Raw genomic sequence first — 25,876 nt, 5'->3', positions numbered from 1 at the left:
CAGGTGAACAAAGCTTAGTGATCATACACACACATACACACATACTCACACACAGGCTTCTAGAACTTTCCAACCACAGGGAACACACGTGACACGACTCCTGTTTCATCAGAATTTAGGAAAGAAAACTGAGAAGAAGAGAGGCCATAGAATCGGCAGGGTGTAGGGAGGAAGGCTTAGCAACTTAAGAGAGAGAGAGAGAGAGAGAGAGAGAGAGAGAGAGCAAGACAGGAGGTAGCTAGCGGGACTCTACTTAACTTCACTCGTGTGTGAGAGACTGTTAACATTATCAAGACAAATAAAAATAGTCCCATACTATTCTTTATCTCTCCTTTGTCATTGCATGACAAATGGGAACCAAGATTATCAACGTACAAACAACTCAAGTATAACAACCGCTCGTCCACAAGTCTAATATATATAACTCCACTACAAGTAATTACAAAGTCTATTTTTATGACATTTGGTAGCAGTGAACGCATACGAACCTCGTCTACGAATCAGCAGTGAATTCCTACAAAATATCAAGCTTGAAAACAAAAAATACCCCCTCCGTCTCCCCGATCATCACGCTGATGTAGAGGTGAAGAGGTCACAGGACGCCTTGCAAGTAGTTTAACAAAGTACTGATACAAACAATCTTGAAATTTCTACGACGAACCAACGAACTACAACCATCTACAATCAACTACAAGTAACAACTCTACGAGTTGTCTGTATAATCTTCTACATGCACCTACAAGTAGCGGCAGTCTTCATCCCACAACGAGTGAATCACAAGAGAAAAGGACCGAGAAAACATCGACAAAGAAAAACAAAACAAACAAACGAAGAGTGAGACACGACTCATAACTCACAACTACAAGACCTCACCCTCCTCTCTCTGCTACATCCACCCAACCTCCACCGCTGACGCAGGAGTCAAGAGGTCAAGACGACGAAGCAAATACCAAGTCCATATTCACAACTCATCCTACTCACTCATCTTCACTCAAGTTACTCATCGCTACTCATTCACTCACCACAGCTACCAGTGTGGGAAGTCGACGTCATCATGCGTGCTCGCTGAAAGGACGCCACGTCAGTCAACTCACCACCTGCACCATCACAAACACCATTCCCACCACAGTAAAAATTAGTGAGTTACATAGTTACTTCATTTATACAATACACAGTGATAGACAATAAGCTTCTGCACAAACATATAAAACGTGCTGTATAGTTACAGCTTCAATACACATACTTACCTCAGTTATCTGCATAACTCAAACACTAAATAATCACCAACAATAAATATTCTATGCTGTATATATTCATTGATTTATTATAGCAATTATTTACTACCAACGAGTGTTACCATTTATACCTACATAAAATACGTGTTTCATACATACAGCTATACATTATTATATCTACAAAGAGATAAAGAAAATATACCATCACAGTTACTCAGTGAGCGATTAAAAGAACTGTATTAAACATTTATTAATTAAAGCTACCTAGTGGAAACATATAAATTAAGTTGCAAGGTAAACTAGAGAAAAAAAAATGGCCAACACAAATGACGTTAGCAAGAGTGAACATCTTCAACACAAGCGTGAAGACAATGATTTCCACACAGTGCTGACACACATATTACCCACGATAGGTACAAGTGAAGAACAAGTCAGTGTATATAGTTAATACTGTATATAGTGTATATATATTTTTTTATATAAAATAACAAAATATGGGATTATATAATATCATTTTCAGTAATATCTGTGCAATATAAACTAAACCTTAAAAAAGGATCCCAAGGAAAATAGCCAGCAATTATGTAACCATGAACAACACAGAAAAAGCGTAGACAAACGAAGAAAAGCAAACTATAGAAAATCAATACATACAAAAAAAAAAGAAAAAGAAAGAAAGAAAAAGGAATAGAGTAAGATCACATAAGAAACAAATGAAAATAAGTGTAAGTGTTACTACAAATACCAAAATACCACATTAACTACAAACAAAAAAGCAAATTGTTGTCTCCACAAGCAAGTGGCATGGCACATCATCACTATCATCGACCGCAGTATGACCGGATTCATGTGTCAGGACTGCAATTATTACAATTATGTAACGAGAAACGATTGCATTATGTTACACTTGCTACAATTATGTAACTACAAACGATATGTAACAATTATGTAATGACAAACGATTGCATTATGTTACACTTGCTACAATTATGTAACTACAAACAATATGTACCATTTACGTAACAGTTGCATTAACAAGATGTAACTTTTATGTAACTTTAACTACAGTTATGTAACTACAAACGATATGTAACTATTATGTAACGAAAAACGATTGCATTATGTTACACTTTGCCAGTTATGTAACAATTGCATTAACAAGATGTAACTTTTATGTAACTTTAACTACAATTATAAGGCCAAGACACTTATGTAACAGTTGCATTAACAAAATGTAACTACAATTATAAGGCCAACACAATTATGCATTACCACAATATTTTGTAACAATTCATAAAATGTTACAATTATGTATTACCACAATGCTACCACAATGTTATAAGTCATACAACTATACCACAATTCTGTATTACCAGTACCATTATCTTTAAATGAAATATCAATAACTCTTACCTTAATCTTAATTTTAAACTATTTTTTTTTCTTGCATGTATGCATTTCACTACAATAACCCAAGTACATACTGTATTACAGTTAAATAGTTTACTTTTAATGCATTTATTCAAATATGTATACAACTTGTTTAAAATGTAATATTACTGAATAATTACTATTTACTATAAATATTATATGTATTCAATATTATAATCAATATTATATACTAATAGATTAGCATATGTAAGTGATAATTGCTGTTGGAGGACCTCCAGTGGCGTGTACCGAGCATATGTTAGGACTCCATTTTATAATTCCAAATCATAATAGATAGATAGATAAATAGACAGACAGACAGCTCTATGCGAGCCTGGGAATGGGAAATGATCTTGCAAGTTACACTGAGGAAAAGCTGACGACAGATTACGAAGTAGCCAGTCAGGAGATGACGCAGTTAGTTTGTCAGTGATACACCAGGTGAACAAAGCTTAGTGATCATACACACACATACACACATACTCACACACAGGCTTCTAGAACTTTCCAACCACAGGGAACACACGTGACACGACTCCTGTTTCATCAGAATTTAGGAAAGAAAACTGAGAAGAAGAGAGGCCATAGAATCGGCAGGGTGTAGAGAGGAAGGCTTAGCAACTTGAGAGAGAGAGAGAGAGAGAGAGAGAGAGAGAGAGAGCAAGACAGGAGGTAGCTAGCGGGACTCTACTTAACTTCACTCGTGTGTGAGAGACTGTTAACATTATCAAGACAAATAAAAATAGTCCCATACTATTCTTTATCTCTCCTTTGTCATTGCATGACAAATGGGAACCAAGATTATCAACGTACAAACAACTCAAGTATAACAACCGCTCGTCCACAAGTCTAATATATATAACTCCACTACAAGTAATTACAAAGTCTATTTTTATGACATTTGGTAGCAGTGAACGCATACGAACCTCGTCTACGAATCAGCAGTGAATTCCTACAAAATATCAAGCTTGAAAACAAAAAAATACCCCCTCCGACTCCCAGATCATCACGGTGATGTAGAGGTGAAGAGGTCACAGGACGCCTTGCAAGTAGTTTAACAAAGTACTGATACAAACAATCTTGAAATTTCTACGACGAACCAACGAACTACAACCATCTACAATCAACTACAAGTAACAACTCTACGAGTTGTCTGTATAATCTTCTACATGCACCTACAAGTAGCGGCAGCCTTCATCCCACAACGAGTGAATCACAAGAGAAAAGGACCGAGAAAACATCGACAAAGAAAAACAAAACAAACAAACGAAGAGTGAGACACGACTCATAACTCACAACTACAAGACCTCACCCTCCTCTCTCTGCTACATCCACCCAACCTCCACCGCTGACGCAGGAGTCAAGAGGTCAAGACGACGAAGCAAATACCAAGTCCATATTCACAACTCATCCTACTCACTCATCTTCACTCAAGTTACTCATCGCTACTCATTCACTCACCACAGCTACCAGTGTGGGAAGTCGACGTCATCATGCGTGCTCGCTGAAAGGACGCCACGTCAGTCAACTCACCACCTGCACCATCACAAACACCATTCCCACCACGGTAAAAATTAGTGAGTTACATAGTTACTTCATTTATACAATACACAGTGATAGACAATAAGCTTCTGCACAAACATATAAAACGTGCTGTATAGTTACAGCTTCAATACACATACTTACCTCAGTTATCTGCATAACTCAAACACTAAATAATCACCAACAATAAATATTCTATGCTGTATATATTCATTGATTTATTATAGCAATTATTTACTACCAACGAGTGTTACCATTTATACCTACATAAAATACGTGTTTCATACATACTGTACAGCTATACATTATTATATCTACAAAGAGATAAAGAAAATATACCATCACAGTTACTCAGTGAGCGATTAAAAGAACTGTATTAAACATTTATTAATTAAAGCTACCTAGTGGAAACATATAAATTAAGTTGCAAGGTAAACTAGAGAAAAAAAAATGGCCAACACAAATGACGTTAGCAAGAGTGAACATCTTCAACACAAGCGTGAAGACAATGATTTCCACACAGTGCTGACACACATTACCCACGATAGGTACAAGTGAAGAACAAGTCAGTGTATATAGTTATTACTGTATATAGTGTATATATATTTTTTTATATAAAATAACAAAATATGGGATTATATAATATCATTTTCAGTAATAACTGTGCATTATAAACTAAACCTTAAAAAAGGATCCCAAGGAAAATAGCCAGCAATTATGTAACCATGAACAACACAGAAAAAGCGTAGACAAACGAAGAAAAGCAAACTATAGAAAATCAATACATACAAAAAAAAAAGAAAAAGAAAGAAAGAAAAAGGAATAGAGTAAGATCACATAAGAAACAAATGAAAATAAGTGTAAGTGTTACTACAAATGCCAAAATACCACATTAACTACAAACAAAAAAGCAAATTGTTGTCTCCACAAGCAAGTGGCATGGCACATCATCACTATCATCGACCGCAGTATGACCGGATTCATGTGTCAGGACTGCAATTATTACAATTATGTAACGACAAACGATTGCATTATGTTACACTTGCTACAATTATGTAACTACAAACGATATGTAACAATTATGTAATGACAAACGATTGCATTATGTTACACTTGCTACAATTATGTAACTACAAACAATATGTACCATTTACGTAACAGTTGCATTAACAAGATGTAACTTTTATGTAACTTTAACTACAGTTATGTAACTACAAACGATATGTAACAATTATGTAACGAAAAACGATTGCATTATGTTACACTTTGCCAGTTATGTAACAATTGCATTAACAAGATGTAACTTTTATGTAACTTTAACTACAATTATAAGGCCAAGACACTTATGTAACAGTTGCATTAACAAAATGTAACTACAATTATAAGGCCAACACAATTATGCATTACCACAATATTTTGTAACAATTCATAAAATGTTACAATATGTATTACCACAATGCTACCACAATGTTATAAGTCATACAACTATACCACAATTCTGTATTACCAGTACCATTATCTTTAAATGAAATATCAATAACTCTTACCTTAATCTTAATTTTAAACTATTTTTTTTTCTTGCATGTATGCATTTCACTACAATAACCCAAGTACATACTGTATTACAGTTAAATAGTTTATTTTTAATGGATTTATTCAAATATGTATACAACTTGTTTAAAATGTAATATTACTGAATAATTACTATTTGCTATAAATATTATATGGATTCAATATTATAATCAATATTATATACTAATACATTAGCATATGTCAGTGATAATTGCTGTTTGAGGATCTCCAGTGGCGTGTACCGAGCATATGTTAGGACTCCATATTATAATTACAAATCATAATAGATAGATAGATAAATAGACAGACAGACAGCTCTATGCGAGCCTGGGATTGGGAAATGATCTTGCAAGTTACACTGAGGAAAAGCTGACAACAGATTACGAAGTAGCCAGTCAGGAGATGACGCAGTTAGATTGTCAGTGATACACCAGGTGAACAAGGCTTAGTGATCATACACACACATACACACATACTCACACACAGGCTTCTAGAACTTTCCAACCACAGGGAACACACGTGACACGACTCCTGTTTCATCAGAATTTAGGAAAGAAAACTGAGAAGAAGAGAGGCCATAGAATCGGCAGGGTGTAGGGAGGAAGGCTTAGCAACTTGAGAGAGAGAGAGAGAGAGAGAGAGAGCAAGACAGGAGGTAGCTAGCGGGACTCTACTTAACTTCACTCGTGTGTGAGAGACTGTTAACATTATCAAGACAAATAAAAATAGTCCCATACTATTCTTTATCTCTCCTTTGTCATTGCATGACAAATGGGAACCAAGATTATCAACGTACAAACAACTCAAGTATAACAACCGCTCGTCCACAAGTCTAATATATATAACTCCACTACAAGTAATTACAAAGTCTATTTTTATGACATTTGGTAGCAGTGAACGCATACGAACCTCGTCTACGAATCAGCAGTGAATTCCTACAAAATATCAAGCTTGAAAACAAAAAAATACCCCCTCCGTCTCCCCGATCATCACGCTGATGTAGAGGTGAAGAGGTCACAGGACGCCTTGCAAGTAGTTTAACAAAGTACTGATACAAACAATCTTGAAATTTCTACGACGAACCAACGAACTACAACCATCTACAATCAACTACAAGTAACAACTCTACGAGTTGTCTGTATAATCTTCTACATGCACCTACAAGTAGCGGCAGTCTTCATCCCACAACGAGTGAATCACAAGAGAAAAGGACCGAGAAAACATCGACAAAGAAAAACAAAACAAACAAACGAAGAGTGAGACACGACTCATAACTCACAACTACAAGACCTCACCCTCCTCTCTCTGCTACATCCACCCAACCTCCACCGCTGACGCAGGAGTCAAGAGGTCAAGACGACGAAGCAAATACCAAGTCCATATTCACAACTCATCCTACTCACTCATCTTCACTCAAGTTACTCATCGCTACTCATTCACTCACCACAGCTACCAGTGTGGGAAGTCGACGTCATCATGCGTGCTCGCTGAAAGGACGCCACGTCAGTCAACTCACCACCTGCACCATCACAAACACCATTCCCACCACGGTAAAAATTAGTGAGTTACATAGTTACTTCATTTATACAATACACAGTGATAGACAATAAGCTTCTGCACAAACATATAAAACGTGCTGTATAGTTACAGCTTCAATACACATACTTACCTCAGTTATCTGCATAACTCAAACACTAAATAATCACCAACAATAAATATTCTATGTTGTATATATTCATTGATTTATTATAGCAATTATTTACTACCAACGAGTGTTACCATTTATACCTACATAAAATACGTGTTTCATACATACAGCTATACATTATTATATCTACAAAGAGATAAAGAAAATATACCATCACAGTTACTCAGTGAGCGATTAAAAGAACTGTATTAAACATTTATTAATTAAAGGTACCTTGTGGAAACATATAAATTAAGTTGCAAGGTAAAGTAGTGAAAAAAAATGGCCAACACAAATGACGTTAGCAAGAGTGAACATCTTCAACACAAGCGTGAAGACAATGATTTCCACACAGTGCTGACACACATATTACCCACGATAGGTACAAGTGAAGAACAAGTCAGTGTATATAGTTAATACTATATATAGTGTATATATTTTTTTTTATATAAAATAACAAAATATGGGATTATATAATATCATTTTCAGTAATATCTGTGCAATATAAACTAAACCTTAAAAAAGGATCCCAAGGAAAATAGCCAGCAATTATGCAACCATGAACAACACAGAAAAAGCGTAGACAAACGAAGAAAAGCAAACTATAGAAAATCAATACATACAAAAAAAAAAAGAAAAAGAAAGAAAGAAAAAGGAATAGAGTAAGATCACATAAGAAACAAATGAAAATAAGTGTAAGTGTTACTACAAATGCCAATGTACCACATTAACTACAAACAAAAAAGCAAATTGTTGTCTCCACAAGCAAGTGGCATGGCACATCATCACTATCATCGACCGCAGTATGACCGGATTCATGTGTCAGGACTGCAATTATTACAATTATGTAACGACAAACGATTGCATTATGTTACACTTGCTACAATTATGTAACTACAAACGATATGTAACAATTATGTAATGACAAACGATTGCATTATGTTACACTTGCTACAATTATGTAACTATAAACAATATGTACCATTTACGTAACAGTTGCATTAACAAGATGTAACTTTTATGTAACTTTAACTACAGTTATGTAACTACAAACGATATGTAACTATTATGTAACGAAAAACGATTGCATTATGTTACACTTTGCCAGTTATGTAACAATTGCATTAACAAGATGTAACTTTTATGTAACTTTAACTACAATTATAAGGCCAAGACACTTATGTAACAGTTGCATTAACAAAATGTAACTACAATTATAAGGCCAACACAATTATGCATTACCACAATATTTTGTAACAATTCATAAAATGTTACAATTATGTATTACCACAATGCTACCACAATGTTATAAGTCATACAACTATACCACAATTCTGTATTACCAGTACCATTATCTTTAAATGAAATATCAATAACTCTTACCTTAATCTTAATTTTAAACTATTTTTTTTCTTGCATGTATGCATTTCACTACAATAACCCAAGTACATACTGTATTACAGTTAAATAGTTTACTTTTAATGGATTTATTCAAATATGTATACAACTTGTTTAAAATGTAATATTACTGAATAATTACTATTTACTATAAATATTATATGTATTCAATATTATAATCAATATTATATACTAATAGATTAGCATATGTCAGTGATAATTGCTGTTTGAGGATCTCCAGTGGCTTGTACCGAGCATATGTTAGGACTCCATATTATAATTACAAATCATAATAGATAGATAGATAAATAGACAGACAGACAGCTCTATGCGAGCCTGGGAATGGGAAATGATCTTGCAAGTTACACTAAGGAAAAGCTGACGACAGATTACGAAGTAGCCAGTCAGGAGATGACGCAGTTAGTTTGTCAGTGATACACCAGGTGAACAAAGCTTAGTGATCATACACACACATACACACATACTCACACACAGGCTTCTAGAACTTTCCAACCACAGGGAACACACGTGACACGACTCCTGTTTCATCAGAATTTAGGAAAGAAAACTGAGAAGAAGAGAGGCCATAGAATCGGCAGGGTGTAGGGAGGAAGGCTTAGCAACTTGAGAGAGAGAGAGAGAGAGAGAGAGAGAGAGAGAGAGAGAGAGAGAGCAAGACAGGAGGTAGCTAGCGGGACTCTACTTAACTTCACTCGTGTGTGAGAGACTGTTAACATTATGAAGACAAATAAAAATAGTCCCATACTATTCTTTATTTCTCCTTTGTCATTGCATGACAAATGGGAACCAAGATTATCAACGTACAAACAACTCAAGTATAACAACCGCTCGTCCACAAGTCTAATATATATAACTCCACTACAAGTAATTACAAAGTCTATTTTTATGACATTTGGTAGCAGTGAACGCATACGAACCTCGTCTACGAATCAGCAGTGAATTCCTACAAAATATCAAGCTTGAAAACAAAAAAATACCCCCTCCGTCTCCCCGATCATCACGCTGATGTAGAGGTGAAGAGGTCACAGGACGCCTTGCAAGTAGTTTAACAAAGTACTGATACAAACAATCTTGAAATTTCTACGACGAACCAACGAACTACAACCATCTACAATCAACTACAAGTAACAACTCTACGAGTTGTCTGTATAATCTTCTACATGCACCTACAAGTAGCGGCAGTCTTCATCCCACAACGAGTGAATCACAAGAGAAAAGGACCGAGAAAACATCGACAAAGAAAAACAAAACAAACAAACGAAGAGTGAGACACGACTCATAACTCACAACTACAAGACCTCACCCTCCTCTCTCTGCTACATCCACCCAACCTCCACCGCTGACGCAGGAGTCAAGAGGTCAAGACGACGAAGCAAATACCAAGTCCATATTCACAACTCATCCTACTCACTCATCTTCACTCAAGTTACTCATCGCTACTCATTCACTCACCACAGCTACCAGTGTGGGAAGTCGACGTCATCATGCGTGCTCGCTGAAAGGACGCCACGTCAGTCAACTCACCACCTGCACCATCACAAACACCATTCCCACCACGGTAAAAATTAGTGAGTTACATAGTTACTTCATTTATACAATACACAGTGATAGACAATAAGCTTCTGCACAAACATATAAAACGTGCTGTATAGTTACAGCTTCAATACACATACTTACCTCAGTTATCTGCATAACTCAAACACTAAATAATCACCAACAATAAATATTCTATGCTGTATATATTCATTGATTTATTATAGCAATTATTTACTACCAACGAGTGTTACCATTTATACCTACATAAAATACGTGTTTCATACATACAGCTATACATTATTATATCTACAAAGAGATAAAGAAAATATACCATCACAGTTACTCAGTGAGCGATTAAAAGAACTGTATTAAACATTTATTAATTAAAGCTACCTAGTGGAAACATATAAATTAAGTTGCAAGGTAAACTAGAGAAAAAAAAATGGCCAACACAAATGACGTTAGCAAGAGTGAACATCTTCAACACAAGCGTGAAGACAATGATTTCCACACAGTGCTGACACACATATTACCCATGATAGGTACAAGTGAAGAACAAGTCAGTGTATATAGTTAATACTGTATATAGTGTATATATATTTTTTTATATAAAATAAAATATGGGATTATATAATATCATTTTCAGTAATAACTGTGCAATATAAACTAAACCTTAAAAAAGGATCCCAAGGAAAATAGCCAGCAATTATGTAACCATGAAAAACACAGAAAAAGCGTAGACAAACGAAGAAAAGCAAACTATAGAAAATCAATACATACAAAAAAAAAGAAAAAGAAAGAAAGAAAAAGGAATAGAGTAAGATTACATAAGAAACAAATGAAAATAAGTGTAAGTGTTACTACAAATGCCAAAATACCACATTAACTACAAACAAAAAAGCAAATTGTTGTCTCCACAAGCAAGTGGCATGGCACATCATCACTATCATCGACCGCAGTATGACCGGATTCATGTGTCAGGACTGCAATTATTACAATTATGTAACGACAAACGATTGCATTATGTTACACTTGCTACAATTATGTAACTACAAACGATATGTAACAATTATGTAATGACAAACGATTGCATTATGTTACACTTGCTACAATTATGTAACTACAAACAATATGTACCATTTACGTAACAGTTGCATTAACAAGATGTAACTTTTATGTAACTTTAACTACAGTTATGTAACTACAAACGATATGTAACTATTATGTAACGAAAAACGATTGCATTATGTTACACTTTGCCAGTTATGTAACAATTGCATTAACAAGATGTAACTTTTATGTAACTTTAACTACAATTATAAGGCCAAGACACTTATGTAACAGTTGCATTAACAAAATGTAACTACAATTATAAGGCCAACACAATTATGCATTACCACAATATTTTGTAACAATTCATAAAATGTTACAATTATGTATTACCAGAATGCTACCACAATGTTATAAGTCATACAACTATACCACAATTCTGTATTACCAGTACCATTATCTTTAAATGAAATATCAATAACTCTTACCTTAATCTTAATTTTAAACTATTTTTTTTCTTGCATGTATGCATTTCACTACAATAACCCAAGTACATACTGTATTACAGTTAAATAGTTTACTTTTAATGGATTTATTCAAATATGTATACAACTTGTTTAAAATGTAATATTACTGAATAATTACTATTTACTATAAATATTATATGTATTCAATATTATAATCAATATTATATACTAATAGATTAGCATATGTCAGTGATAATTGCTGTTTGAGGATCTCCAGTGGCGTGTACCGAGCATATGTTAGGACTCCATATTATAATTACAAATCATAATAGATAGATAGATAAATAGACAGACAGACAGCTCTATGCGAGCCTGGGAATGGGAAATGATCTTGCAAGTTACACTGAGGAAAAGCTGACGACAGATTACGAAGTAGCCAGTCAGGAGATGACGCAGTTAGTTTGTCAGTGATACACCAGGTGAACAAAGCTTAGTGATCATACACACACATACACACATACTCACACACAGGCTTCTAGAACTTTCCAACCACAGGGAACACACGTGACACGACTCCTGTTTCATCAGAATTTAGGAAAGAAAACTGAGAAGAAGAGAGGCCATAGAATCGGCAGGGTGTAGGGAGGAAGGCTTAGCAACTTGAGAGAGAGAGAGAGAGAGAGAGAGAGCAAGACAGGAGGTAGCTAGCGGGACTCTACTTAACTTCACTCGTGTGTGAGAGACTGTTAACATTATCAAGACAAATAAAAATAGTCCCATACTATTCTTTATCTCTCCTTTGTCATTGCATGACAAATGGGAACCAAAATTATCAACGTACCTACAACTTAAGTATAACAACCGCTCGTCCACAAGTCTAAAATATATATATATATATATATATATATATATATATATATATATATATATATATATATATATATATATATATATATATATAACTTCTCCACAAGTAACTACAAAGTCTTGTTTATGACATGAATATGATACTGTGTTATTAAGTGAAGACGAAAGGGAGCTACAAGGCTTGATGGGTGAGTTTGGGAGAGTGTGTAAGAAACGGAATCTAAAGGTGAATATAGGGAAGAGTAAAATTATGGTCTTCGAGAGAAGTGAAGTCAGTGAATGTGTAGTGAGTTTGGACGAGGAGGAAATGGAAAATGTGTGTTTAAGTACTTGGACAGTGTGATGAGTACGGATGGAAGTTTAGAGGGTCAAGTGCTTGAAAGGGTAGAGCTAAGAAGAAAGGTTGGTGGATCCTTGAATGTAGTGATAAGGTACAGGGAAGTGAGCATGGAAGTGCAAAAGTTACTACATGACAGTATTGTTATAAAAGCTCTAACGTATGGAAGTGAAGCTTGGACCTTGTTGGAGTGACAGAAGTCAAGACTGAGAGCAGTGGAATGTGTTATTTGAGAGGAGCATGTGGAGTCACATGGAGAGACAGAATGACAAATGAGGAAGTGCAGGAGCGTTGTGGTGTGGATGTGGATGTGATAGGAAGCGTTAGAAGAAATACACTGAGGTGGTTTGGCCATCTGGAGAGGATGGAGAGCGAGAGACTGATGAGGAGAGTGTATGTGATTGAGGCGGAGGGGGGAGAGTATGGGGGGAGGCCAAGGATGAGATAGAAGGATGGAGTGGAGAGATATATGAGAGAGGGGTGTGTGAGCTGGGAGATGGGCAGTGAAATGCCGGGGGACAGGGCGACATAGAGGGGATATGTTTGTGGCCACCCCATACGGGCATAAGGCGTCTGGCAATAGATAGATAGATAGACAGACAGGATGAGGATGCGGATATTCGGTCCGCACACACACACACACACACACACACACACACACATCTATCTATCTATCTATCTATCTACCTTTATATAGATAGATAGATAGATATGGAAATATATGGATATATATATATATAGATATAGAAATATATAGATATCAATATATAGATATAGAAATATATAGATATCAATATATAGATATAGAAATATATAGATAGATAGATAGATAGATAGAAACAAATATATAGATAGAAAGATAGATAGATAGATAGATCGTTTCATCGTTTCGTTTCATTTTTAAAGGCTCTAACATGCTTGCATGCGTCGGTCTTGATCACCTAATGGGGGCTTTCTACGCAGCTCAATCCATTGCAGCCTCCCTGTTCAGTCCCTTAACCCAAAGGTCACACTTAATGACCTCGTCCCATGTCTTTCTCGGTCTACCCCTCATAACCCCACCCCCAATATTAACATTTCTCACCTTCGTCACCCAATTATTATTCCCCATCCTCTCCACATGTCCAAACCATCTCAATCTACCTCTCCTCATCACAACACCAATACACTCTAGTCACATCCTACCTCTCAACTCTTCCATCATAAACCCAGCCCCCCCGGACCTTGCACACAGGGACACACTACACATCCACCTAATCATTGTCATTTCTGTATGTCTAAGCCGGCGAATATCCTCCTCCTTTACTGCCCAGGTCTCACTACCATACAGCATTACACTCCTAACACATGCTGCATACAAAGACCCCTTAGCACGTAGGGAGAGCCCTCTCAATGTCAGAAGAGGCAAGAGCTCCCTGAACTTCTTCCAACTACTTCTCATCCTAGCCACAGAGCTAGCTCCAGCCCCACCTCCAGCACACAACATGTCTCCCAAATAACAAAACTCTTCCACACACTCAAGAGATTCACCAACAAGTTCAATCCTTTCACGCCTGACAATCTCCACCTGCTCTCCCCGACACACTGCACACATAAAATCAGCATTATCTCGCAGTCTACCTCTGATACCACTTCATCTCTTGTGCACCCATTTATCACAAACACTGCACAAGATAGAATTACTTCCCACGCCCTTGTGGCAAACTGCACATGGCCACTCTCCCTCGTCATTGACAGTACCGCCACCAACCCTAGATATCATTAATTTTGTTTTATCTGCATTTACCCTTAAGCCCTTGTGCCCCATACCATCTCTCCACTTCCTAAACCTTTCCTCCGCCTCCCTTTCGTTCTCTGCAATCAACACCAAATCATGAACATACAACATCTTTCACGGGAGTCCTTTTCTAAAGTCACGTGAGAGGGCTTCAAGTACCATGATAAACAACATGGGACTCAAAACTGACCCCTGATGCACACCATAGTTCGCGGAAAACTCATCACTCAAATCTCCATTTACTGTTACCTGGGTGCAAGCACCCACATACATAGCCATAACCACCCTAACCAACCACTCCTCCAGGCCAAACTTTCTCATTGCCCACTTCACCACCCCTCTAGGGACTCTGTCAAAGACCTTTTCCAAATCAACAAAAACAAAATACAGATCCCTTCTCCTACCAATATATTTTTCCTGAAGCTGTCGAACAATGAATATGGCATCAGTGGTCCCCCTACCTGGCGTAAACCCAAACTGCATTTCATCAATATTCACTCTTTCTCTAATCATACCTTCTAAAACTCTCTCCATTACCTTCATTATCTGATTTAAAAGCTTTATACCTCTGTAATTTCCTCTTTCCAGGGCATCACCCTTCCCTTTATACACATTTACAATTACACTCTTCAGCCAATCATCTGGGACAACACACTCATAAATAATCATATTTATTAGGTCAATGACTAACCTCACCCCTATATCTCCTTAGCCTTTCAACATTTCGGCAGTCAACCTAGACACACCTGCTGCCTTCCCCACTTTCATCCTGCCTATTGCCTCACTCACAGTAGCAGCATCAATCAAAGGCCAAGGGCCAAACACTGGATCTGCTGGCTCCAAACCTTCCCTGTCCCAGTCAAATTCCTCAATCAACAACCGGCTATAATAGTCTCTCTATGCATCTTTAATATCCCCGCTGTTCACCACTACCCTTCCTTCAACATTCTTCACACACTACTCACCTATAATATCCCGATTATCCCTCTTCATCTGATTTGCCACCTTAAATATCATATTTTTCCTTTCCCCATGATTCAGGTTATCAAGTAAAAGTCTCTGTGGCTCAGACTTCGCCCTGTATACCTCTCTTCTAGCCCTATGCTTGGCAGTCAAGTATTCTTCTTTCCTACCACCCTTCTTTCATTCCCGAAAAAGCCTCCTTTTCTCCCTAACAGCAGCTTCTACACCCTCATCCCACCACCAAGTTGCTTTATGTCTTTGTGGTCCTCTTGTCCAACCACACGTTACATCAGTAACTCTCAAGAGATTGTTCTTGAGAGCTCTGTACTGTTCATTAACGCCTCTGTCTATGGCTCCCTGTTCAGCCACCACTCTCCTCATCTCGCTACAGAAGGCATCCTTTACTACTTGGTTTTTCAGCTTCCATACTTTCCTCCGAGGTACGTAAATCCTCCTTTTCATCACTCGTTCTTTAAGCACCATATCACAAATCAATAGATTGTGCTGCTGCACACACTCCTCACTTCCTATAACTTTAACATCCCTCACTAACCTCCTATCAGCCCTCCTAACCAGAAAATAATCTATCTGACTGCTATTTCCCCCAGACTCATACGTAATTAACCTACTCTCTCTTTTCCTAAAATGTGTGTTGCACACAATCATGTCCGTTGCCTCCCCAAACTCGAGTATCCTTTCCCCTTCCGCATTCCTTATACCATATGCACATCTACCATGTACTCCTTCATAACCTTGTGTTGTTTCACCTACATGACCATTTAAATCCCCTCCCAAAACCACTATCTCATCATCCCATATACCACCCACTACACACATTAAATCATCCCAAAATCTATCTTTCTCTGCTTCATCCAATCCTACCAGTGCATATGCCGATATATCTGCAGCTATCTTTCTACCAAATAGAATTTTCACTACCAATATCCTATCGCTTACTCTTATAACATTCATAACATATTCCACCCATTTCTCCACAACCATCACACCAACACCCCCATATCCGTCTGTCCCCTCCTGCCAAAACAACTTATAGCAACAGTCCCTCCCAACAATCTTTCTGGCTGATCCACCCCTGTACCGGACTTCCTACAAACACGCCACATCCACCCACCTTCTACTGAATGCCTCAACGACTTCCCCCGCTCTTCCCGTCAAACTTCCCAGGTTCCATGAAGCCACCCTCATCCCCCTGGGTGGTTTACTGTCCTCAGGCTTGCTTTGAAACTTATTCTTGTGTTCTGTCATAATCAGGATTAATAAAGGGGGATAGACATGCCACAGGCCCCACTCACTGCACAGTCCCAGGTCCAGGCAATGGATCTGGGACCCCTAGCCCACCAGCTTACTATTGGCCTCGGGGCACCCTGCCAGGACAGCTGCAGGGACACCCTCCAAGCGCGCCTTGGCACTGCAACTATCCCGCCATTATACACCCACTGATAGGGGATAGGGCAGCCTTCTGGGGCGCTACTCACCGGTTCGGGCCCCTCTCTATTGGGCGGAAGCAATATATTTATATATATATATATTTATATAATATATATATATATATATATATATATATATATATATATATATATATATATATATATTCATGAACATATATTTATTAGCAACATTACCCTTATCCATTTGATGTGAGAAACTTGTAATGCTCTTTCAAAGCAAAGGAAAGAATGATAGTAGGAAAACTAACAAACAGGATACCCAGCGCAATGGGTTACACACTTGTCCATTAACAGTTAATTCTCTCGATCCGTGATTCGAAACTAATGTGTTTCATAATCACCTATCTGACGGTAAAACCTTTGTCATGCACTCCTTTGTACAAAATTCACCCAGCCAGCTTCACCCACTGTCAGTTCCCTAATATCATCATCTCGCTCATTCACATTTCCATCCACCATCTTCTTGGCCAACAATGTCCCCTTTCTTGTTCAAATTCATTCACAACAATCCTTTTCACCTCCCTGTTTATATCCATTCTCTCCATATGACCATACCATCATATCACGCTCTCGTTAGTTGCATTGTCCATTGACTTTCTTACTCTACAGCTTTCACGGATTGCATCCTTATCTTTCCCTTTCTCTAAAGTCCACACACAGTTCTCATAATCCCATCTTTTTTTTCTTTTTTTTCATATATATATATATATATATATATATATATATCGTTTCGTTTCGTTTCGTTTTTAAAGGCTCCAACATGCTTACTTGTGTCGGCCTTGGTCACCTAATGGAGGCTCTCCACGCTGCACGATCCATTGCAGCCTCCCTGTTCAGTCCCTTAACCATAAGGTCACACTTAATGACCTCGTCCCATGTCTTTCTCGGTCTACTCCTCGTAACCCCACCCCCAATATTAACACTTCTCACCTTCCTCACCCAATTATCATCCCCAATCCTCTCCACATGTCCAAACCACCTCAGTCTACCTCTCCTCATCACAACACCAATACACTCCAGTCCCATCCTACCTCTCAACTCTTCCATTGTAAACCCAGCCCCTCCAGGCCTTGGACGCAGGGACGCACTGCACATCCACCTAATCATTGTCATTTCTGTACGTCTGAGCCGGCGAATGTCTTCCTCCTTCACTGCCCAGGTCTCACTGCCATACAGCATTACACTCCTAACACATGCTGCATACAAAGACCCCTTAGCACGTAGGGAGAGCCCTCTCAATGTCAGGAGAGGCAAGAGCTCTCTGAACTTCTTCCAAACACTTCTCACCCTAGCCACAGAGCTAGCTCCAGCCCCACCTCCAGCACACAACATGTCTCCCAAATAACAAAACTCTTGCACACACTCAAGAGATTCACAAGCAAGTTCAATCCTTTCACGTCTGACGATCTCCACCTGCTCACCCCGGCACGCCGTACACATAAAATCAGCATTATCTCGCAGTCTACCTCTGATACCACTACATCTCTTACGCACCAATTTATCACACACCGCACAAGATGGAATTACTTCCCACCCTCTTGTGGCAAACTGCACATGGCCACTCTCCCTCGTCTTTGACAGTACCGCCACCAACCCTAGATATCATCACTTTTGTTTTCTCTGCATTTACCCTTAAACCCTTTTGCCCCATACCATCTCTCCACTTCCTAAAGGTTTCCTCCGCCTCCCTTTCATTCTCTGCAATCAACACCAAATCATCAGCATACAACAACTCCCACGAGAGTCCGTTTCTAAAGTCACGTGAAAGGGCTTCAAGTACCATGATAAACAACATGGGACTCAAGACTGACCCCTGATGCTCACCAACATTCACGGAAAACTCATCACTCAAATCTCCATTCACTCTCACCTTGGTGTGAGCACCCACATACATGGCCATAACCACCCTAACCAGCCACTCCTCCAAGCCAAGCTTTCTCATTGCCCACTTCACCACCTCTCTAGGGACTCTGTCAAAGACCTTTTCCAAATCAACAAAAACAAAATAAAGATCTCTTCTCCTACCAATATATTTTTCCTGAAGCTGTCGAACAATGAATATGGCATCAGTGGTCCCCCTACCTGGCATAAACCCAAACTGCATCTCATCAATATTCACTCTTTCTCAAATCATACCTTCTAAAACTCTCTCCATTACCTTCATTATCTGATCTAAAAGCTTTATACCTCTATAATTTCCTCTTTCCAGGGCATCACCCTTCCCTTTATACACATATACAATTACACTCTTCAACCAATCATCTGGGACAACACACTCATAAATAATCCTATTTATCAGGTCAGTGACTAAACTCACCCCTATATCGCCTGAGGCCTTCAACATTTCGGCAGTCAACCCAGACACACCTGCTGCCTTCCCCACCCTCATCCTGCCTATTGCCTCACTCACAGTAGCAGTATCAATCAAAGGCCAAGGGCCAGACACTGGATCTGCTGGCTCCAAACCTTCCCTGTCCCAGTCAAATTCCTCAATCAACAACCGGCTATAATGCTCTCTCCATGCATCTTTAATATCCTCACTGTTCACCACTACCCTTCCTTCATCATTCTTCACACACTGCTCACCTATGATATCCCGATTATCCCTCTTCACCTGACCTGCCACCCTAAATATATTTTTCCTTTCCCCATGATTTAGGTTATCAAGTAATTGTCTCTGTGACTCAGACTTTGCCCTGTATACCTCTCTCCTAGCCCTACGCTTGGCAGCCAAATATTCCTCTTTGCTACCACCCTTCTTCCATTCCCCGAAAAGCCTTCTTTTCTCCTTAATTGCAGCTTCTACACCCTCATCCCACCACCAAGTTACTTTATGTCTTGGTGGTCCTCTTGTCCAGCCGCATGTTACATCAGTAACTCTCAAGAAATTGTTCTTGAGGGCTCTGTACTGTTCATTAACGCCTCTGTCTACAGCTCCCTGTTCAGCCACCACTCTCCTCAACTCGCTATAGAAGGCATCCCTTACTACTTGGTTTTTCAGCTTCCATATTTTCCTCCTAGGTACATAAGTCCTTTTTTTCATCACTTGTTCTTTAAGCACCATATCACAAATCAATAGTTTGTGCTGCTGCACACACTCCTCACTTCCTATAACTTTAACATCCCTCACTAACCTCCTATCGGCCCTCCTAACCAGAAAATAATCTATCTGACTGCTATTTCCCCCAGACTCATACGTAATTAATCTACTGTCTCTTTTCCTAAAATATGTGTTGCACACAATCATATATATATATATATATATATATATATATATATATATATATATATATATATATACACACACACAAAAAGAGAGAGGTACAACACCAGTATCTCAGCATGGGATGGTCCGGCACCTCTTTTAATCAGGATGAAACCATGGAAGAATAATGAGATATAAATGAAGGAATAATAAAATGTGAAGTGAAAAGACTGTTCCGTTTTAGAAATGAGATACCAAAATAATTTTTGGTGTTCGGTATAGTTACTGAACAAGTAAATAATACCGGTACATCAGTCAAAGACTGGCTGAATAGCCTTAGCCACAGCATGGAAAATTCAGAAGATTACAGTTTTGGACTACAAAAATCACATTTGGAACGGAAATTAGTGTAGGGGAGGTAAAAGGACACAGAACAGGGGTGTTGCCAGGATTATCTCTCAGCTGGGTTCAGATGTGGAAAATCTGAGACTTAGAAGGCAAGCTAAGGTATTCAGCAGAGAGGAAACCGAGGGAAAGGTCACAATTGCTACGGTAATTGATAGAAACGAGTCAGACATTGGTCCAGTGAACTTCAAATGGTCATCACCCTCATATGGGACAAGGGTGGGGATATTTCTTGCCCATTCTCTTGGGGCTCAGTGACCATGCAATCCTGTCATGTATTATTAGTCAGTTTTAAAGGATCATCCTTACTAAAATAGGCAGATAGTGTGCTGAGGCGCAGCTGAAAAATATGTTTAGATGAATATGTTGACATACTCCTGTAAAAGAGCAGTGAAAGAAGACAGCATTTTGTGTTCTGGTGGTGTGTTGAGTACTTTATCACTACCACTTGTATATATATCTAAATATTTCCTTTCTACAATATACGGCCAGTAGATGATAGCATAATCCAGTAATTTTGTTTCTATACTACTTTCTTAAAATCTGTTTCCTCCCTGGCCGCTCTACTTTATTATGTACTGAAAGGACGCCTTCATCAATACGGTGCTTTCCTTGTCAGTAACAACGCTAATTTCTTGTTTGAAATATTTGCAAAGGGCTTCACTTTCTGCTATTCATAGTCCATATCGCAGTGTATGCAATAAACATAGCAAGGGGAGTTGGTATACTCCTAACTAAAATATTGACGGTGATTTTGTTTTGCCTCAAGTAGGGCAAGTGCTTATCCCAAGCGTTAGGCAAACTGATTCCAATGATATCTAGTGAGTGCACACAATTAAACAGAAAGAAAGTATAAGGGTAACTTTGTCACACTAGAAAGCAGAATTTATACAGTTAAAGCTGGCCTGAAAACAATAAAAAAAATGGTGTTTGATTAATTGACAATGAAATATGTTACGCTATAAACAAATTACAGTTCACTGTCAGAGTAAATGATGCAGCCACACTGAGTATAAACAGTACTTCTTCTGTTATAAAGGTATATGAAAGCAGTGATGACGAGTGCAAAGTGCATAACTGTTAATGAAGGGTGAGTGTTGTGGTGACACAGAGAGAGAAAGTGCTGGCTGTGTTTGTGTGATTCGTCACCTTGAGAGCGATACCAGTGGGGTCGCTGGTGTGATGGAATCTGCGAAGGATGAAAGCCAACGGAATGGAAATCACCACCGTGGTGACAAACACGAAACCCCATGTTACTGGGGAGAAAGGATAAAGGATGTTCCTCCACTGGGGTAATGGTTGAGGTACTTCCAGGACTATTCCAAAACCACTTTCCCAATATGGGTAAGTCGAATCAAAGTCACTCATTGAGTCAGGAGTGATGTACTGTGTGTTGATCACCAGATCTTTATCTTTGTACATCAGCTCATGAAACATCCCCACCCATGTCCCATTCCGTTTGACTCCCCACACTACCTCATCCATCTGGACAAATTTCGTTCGAAAGTTAAGTTTATTACCAATAATCTCTATAGCTTCTGCATTGGCACCAATACAATCACCTGCCATGTTTTTCCTGTCATAGTAAATGAAAGGTTCATCATAGCATATCATTGGCACCCTCAAAACTTGACCTCCAAAGTCGTGAAGGTGGGGAGGAAACAGTGCCTCCCTACTGTGAAATTTGCCAGGACTCCAGACTCCTAATGTAGTCTTTTTGACTGAGTGGTGTACATCTGTAGGTCTGGAGGTGTAGGCAAGAATGCGGGGTCGGCTGGCATTGGCAGCTGGCTGGAGCAGAAGGATGAACCTGGATCGCTGGACGACGGGCTGGCTGAGGACGATGGTGGTGTTCAGGTTCGGGTCCAGGCAGAAGAGGACGAGGTAGCTGGGGTTCCAGTGTTTGTTGTCTGCCAGGGGGAGAAGGAAGGCAGTGGGGTCGTGTTGGAAGAGGAGGATGGCGGTGAGGAGGGAACCTTGTGTGTGGTGGGCGGGATGGGCTGTGTAGAGAAGTGAGTGTTGAGTGACGAGGAGGACGGGCGTGTGGGAAGCTCCTGCCACCGACACCACTCTGCCCACATCCAGTAAATGTTGACTCAGGTCATCCGTGACCAGCAGAAGGTTTTGGTCATGCAGCGGCCCCGACGCCAGCATGCTGAGTACGTCTTGAGCCAGGAATACGTTTTCTGGGGCAGAAGAGAACGAAGTTAGTGGCTGTTATCGATCATGTGGTGTACCAGACGGGGGACGGAATTCCATAATTTTTTCTCCATTTTGCTAACGTTGACCTGCTCTTTACTGAAAGAAAATGGTGGGAGGTGAACAAGAAAAAGATATAGCGATCAGATCACTGAAAATCTGTTGAGTGCATAGCGGTACATGAAATGCTTGGCTAAAAATGCTTAATCTTTATACGTTTAACATTGGTGTCAATTAGAAAGATTTTGGGTGATATGTAGAGGCTTAACAACCAGAAAAAGGAATGAATGAAATGGTTTCCTTGTATGCCCGAATGTAGTTGTAGTAAAATGACAAAGGAATGCATTGAGAATGAAAAAAGCATTCAGGGCCCGAATGCTAATCGCCCGCCAAAATATGTTGATGGCTAAGGGAAAATATACTTATGAACCAACTTTGACGAATATTCACAAATCTCTACAGAGTCCAGTCACTGCCTTTCACAGAAAGCCAGTTCATATTTAAAAACATAGGGCGGCTGGCAATCGGTTGTCTTTCGTAAAACTCTTACATAAAATAATAGGCTTCCGACATCCACATAGTGGCTATTTCCTTAAGATTTGGTGAAAATTCGTCCATAACTTTTCGAAATATTTTGGCAACACACACACACACACACACACACACACACACACACACACACACACACACACACACATACACACACACAGACACACACACAAACTCTACCGCCTCGCCTTGCTAAAGGCTGGAAATAATACAAATTCATGATGAAAATAATATATATGTATATAAAACAATGAATCCGAATTAGAAGCAGCAGTAATGGTTGAAGCTCCAAGTTCATCTGAAACGTCAACCCGGTGGACTGCTGGTTGAAGCTGCCATTCTCTGACAGTCCACCATCCTCCAGTCGGGGGGCAGGGAACTGAGGCTCGTTTGAATAAATGGTAACAGAACTGCCCAGTTATACTGGTGCCATAGCACGAAAATGTCCTTCTCCAGTTCCAGAAAATTCTTTGCAGTTGTAAAATATAGCTAGTAAAGGAGTTGGCAGGTATTTAGTGTGAAAAAAAAAAAAAAAAAAAATGGATTTGCTTAAGATGAAGTTGAAAAAGGGGGAGGCGGTGGCAGAGTCGGTAGAGAGGCGGCCTGCAGTCCTAATGGACCCAGGTTCGAATCCCTGCTGGGGCAGGGAACAGTATAAGGATTTAAATTTCATGAAAAGCAGACTGTTCTGATCCACCAGATGTCCAGCCGAGAGGTCATAAAAGTACTCAAGCTAATAACAGCACACCAGTCCTGTATAAGACAGCCCTAGCATGTTTTCAGTATGGCTGGTGGGTGTTTGCTCCGAAATGGTGACATGAGGATATGTAGGACTACTGGGCCCAAAGGAGAACTATTGAGACTTGAGGATAGGCCCTGAATCCTTTGTCCAGAGTCCAATATGTAAAAAAAAAAAAAAAAAAAAAAAAGACGAAATATAAGGAGATGGAGGAACTATTTTGAGATGCTTGAGAGTTAGCAGGACTCGACTTGGGGATACAAAAAGAAAGAAACGGATTCCTATGAATAATACAACTGTAGAAACGAGGAATGATGTAAAAAAGCTGACGAATAGGAAGACTATGTATTAGTGAGATTGCAAAAGCCATGTTCGAGAGATAAGCAAATGAAGTGGAAAGTTAGAGAACTAAATGTAAGAAATGCTGTGATAAGGCAAATGTTGGAAAAATCTTGTAAGAATGGCTATAATAAATGTATGGATAGTATGCCTGTAAAACTTCTTAATTAAAGCACCAATTAAAGGTAAAGGCCTTTTTATTTTTGTATGTGTAACGTTTCACTTTGTTCGGGGCTTCCTCAGATACTAGTCATTGTTGCAAAAATATTGTCTATGTACAGTACTCTCAGGCTTCATTTCAGGGATTGGGGGAGGTGTAAGGGGTATTGCTAGTAGTAGTATTTCCACTGTTGCTTCCACACACTTAAAGCACAAACACAGACACTTGACCAAGCATGTATACGAGGTCTGTTCAGAAAGTATCCCACCTTCGGCTCTAATAAAATAGCTAACCTATTGAGCCAGGACACTAACCCCCCTCAAAGTCGGTTTTTGGTATCTCCTGCAGGTGCTTCGTCTCATTCGTCATTATCTCTTCTCTCATCTCAAATCGGGAACCCTTCAGAGGAGTTTTGAGCTTGGGGAACAACCAAAAGTCGCACAGAGCCATGTCTGGTGAGCAGAGAACCTGCCAGACCTGCGGGATGTTGTTCTTGGCCAAAAATTCCTGACTCAATTGAGAGGAATGGGAAGAGGCGTTGTCATGGTGCAGCTTCTAACTTGTCACTTTCCGAAGGTCTGTTCTCATCCTCCTAACTGCGTCATGAAGACGACAGATAATGTCGAGGTAGTAATGTTTGTTCACAGTCTAACATTCTGGAGTGTATTCGTGATGCACAACGCCACATTAGTCGAGAAAAATGAAGTCAAAATGCATATCACCTTGCTGCCGACCTGTCGTGCTTTTTTTGGCTGAGGCCATCCTGCATGCTTCCAATGGGCTGACCGTGATTTGATTACTGGGTCGTACCCGTACACCAAAGTCTCATCGCCAGTGATAACAGTCTTCAGAAAGTCTGGATTGAGATTTGCACACCTCGACATGTTTTGAGTAAGGTTTATTCGCAGAGCTCGTTGTTCACGTGAAA

At 39.0% G+C, this 25,876-nt stretch overlaps 1 protein-coding gene across 1 annotated transcript in view; it reads right to left on the bottom strand.

The window, feature by feature from the left end:
- LOC145397996 (glutamate receptor ionotropic, delta-2-like) overlaps window positions 1–25,317 on the bottom strand; it is a 176,039-nt gene extending 150,722 nt beyond the window's left edge. Inside the window, exons 1-2 of the mRNA XM_080270963.1 lie at window positions 25,263–25,317; window positions 22,112–23,148 (exon numbers count right to left, since the gene is read on the bottom strand). Coding sequence (XP_080127089.1) covers window positions 22,112–23,148; window positions 25,263–25,317 — 1,092 coding nt within the window. The remainder of the gene's footprint in view (window positions 1–22,111; window positions 23,149–25,262) is intronic.
- Between the last annotated feature and the right edge of the window lie 559 nt (window positions 25,318–25,876).

Source organism: Coenobita brevimanus, chromosome 44 (genome assembly GCF_032717465.1).
Source record: "Coenobita brevimanus isolate Jiangsu-jjx chromosome 44, ASM3271746v2, whole genome shotgun sequence".
Lineage (NCBI taxonomy): Eukaryota > Metazoa > Arthropoda > Malacostraca > Decapoda > Coenobitidae > Coenobita > Coenobita brevimanus.
Note: the sequence above shows the minus strand (reverse complement) of the source record. Positions and strands in the feature narration are given on the sequence as shown.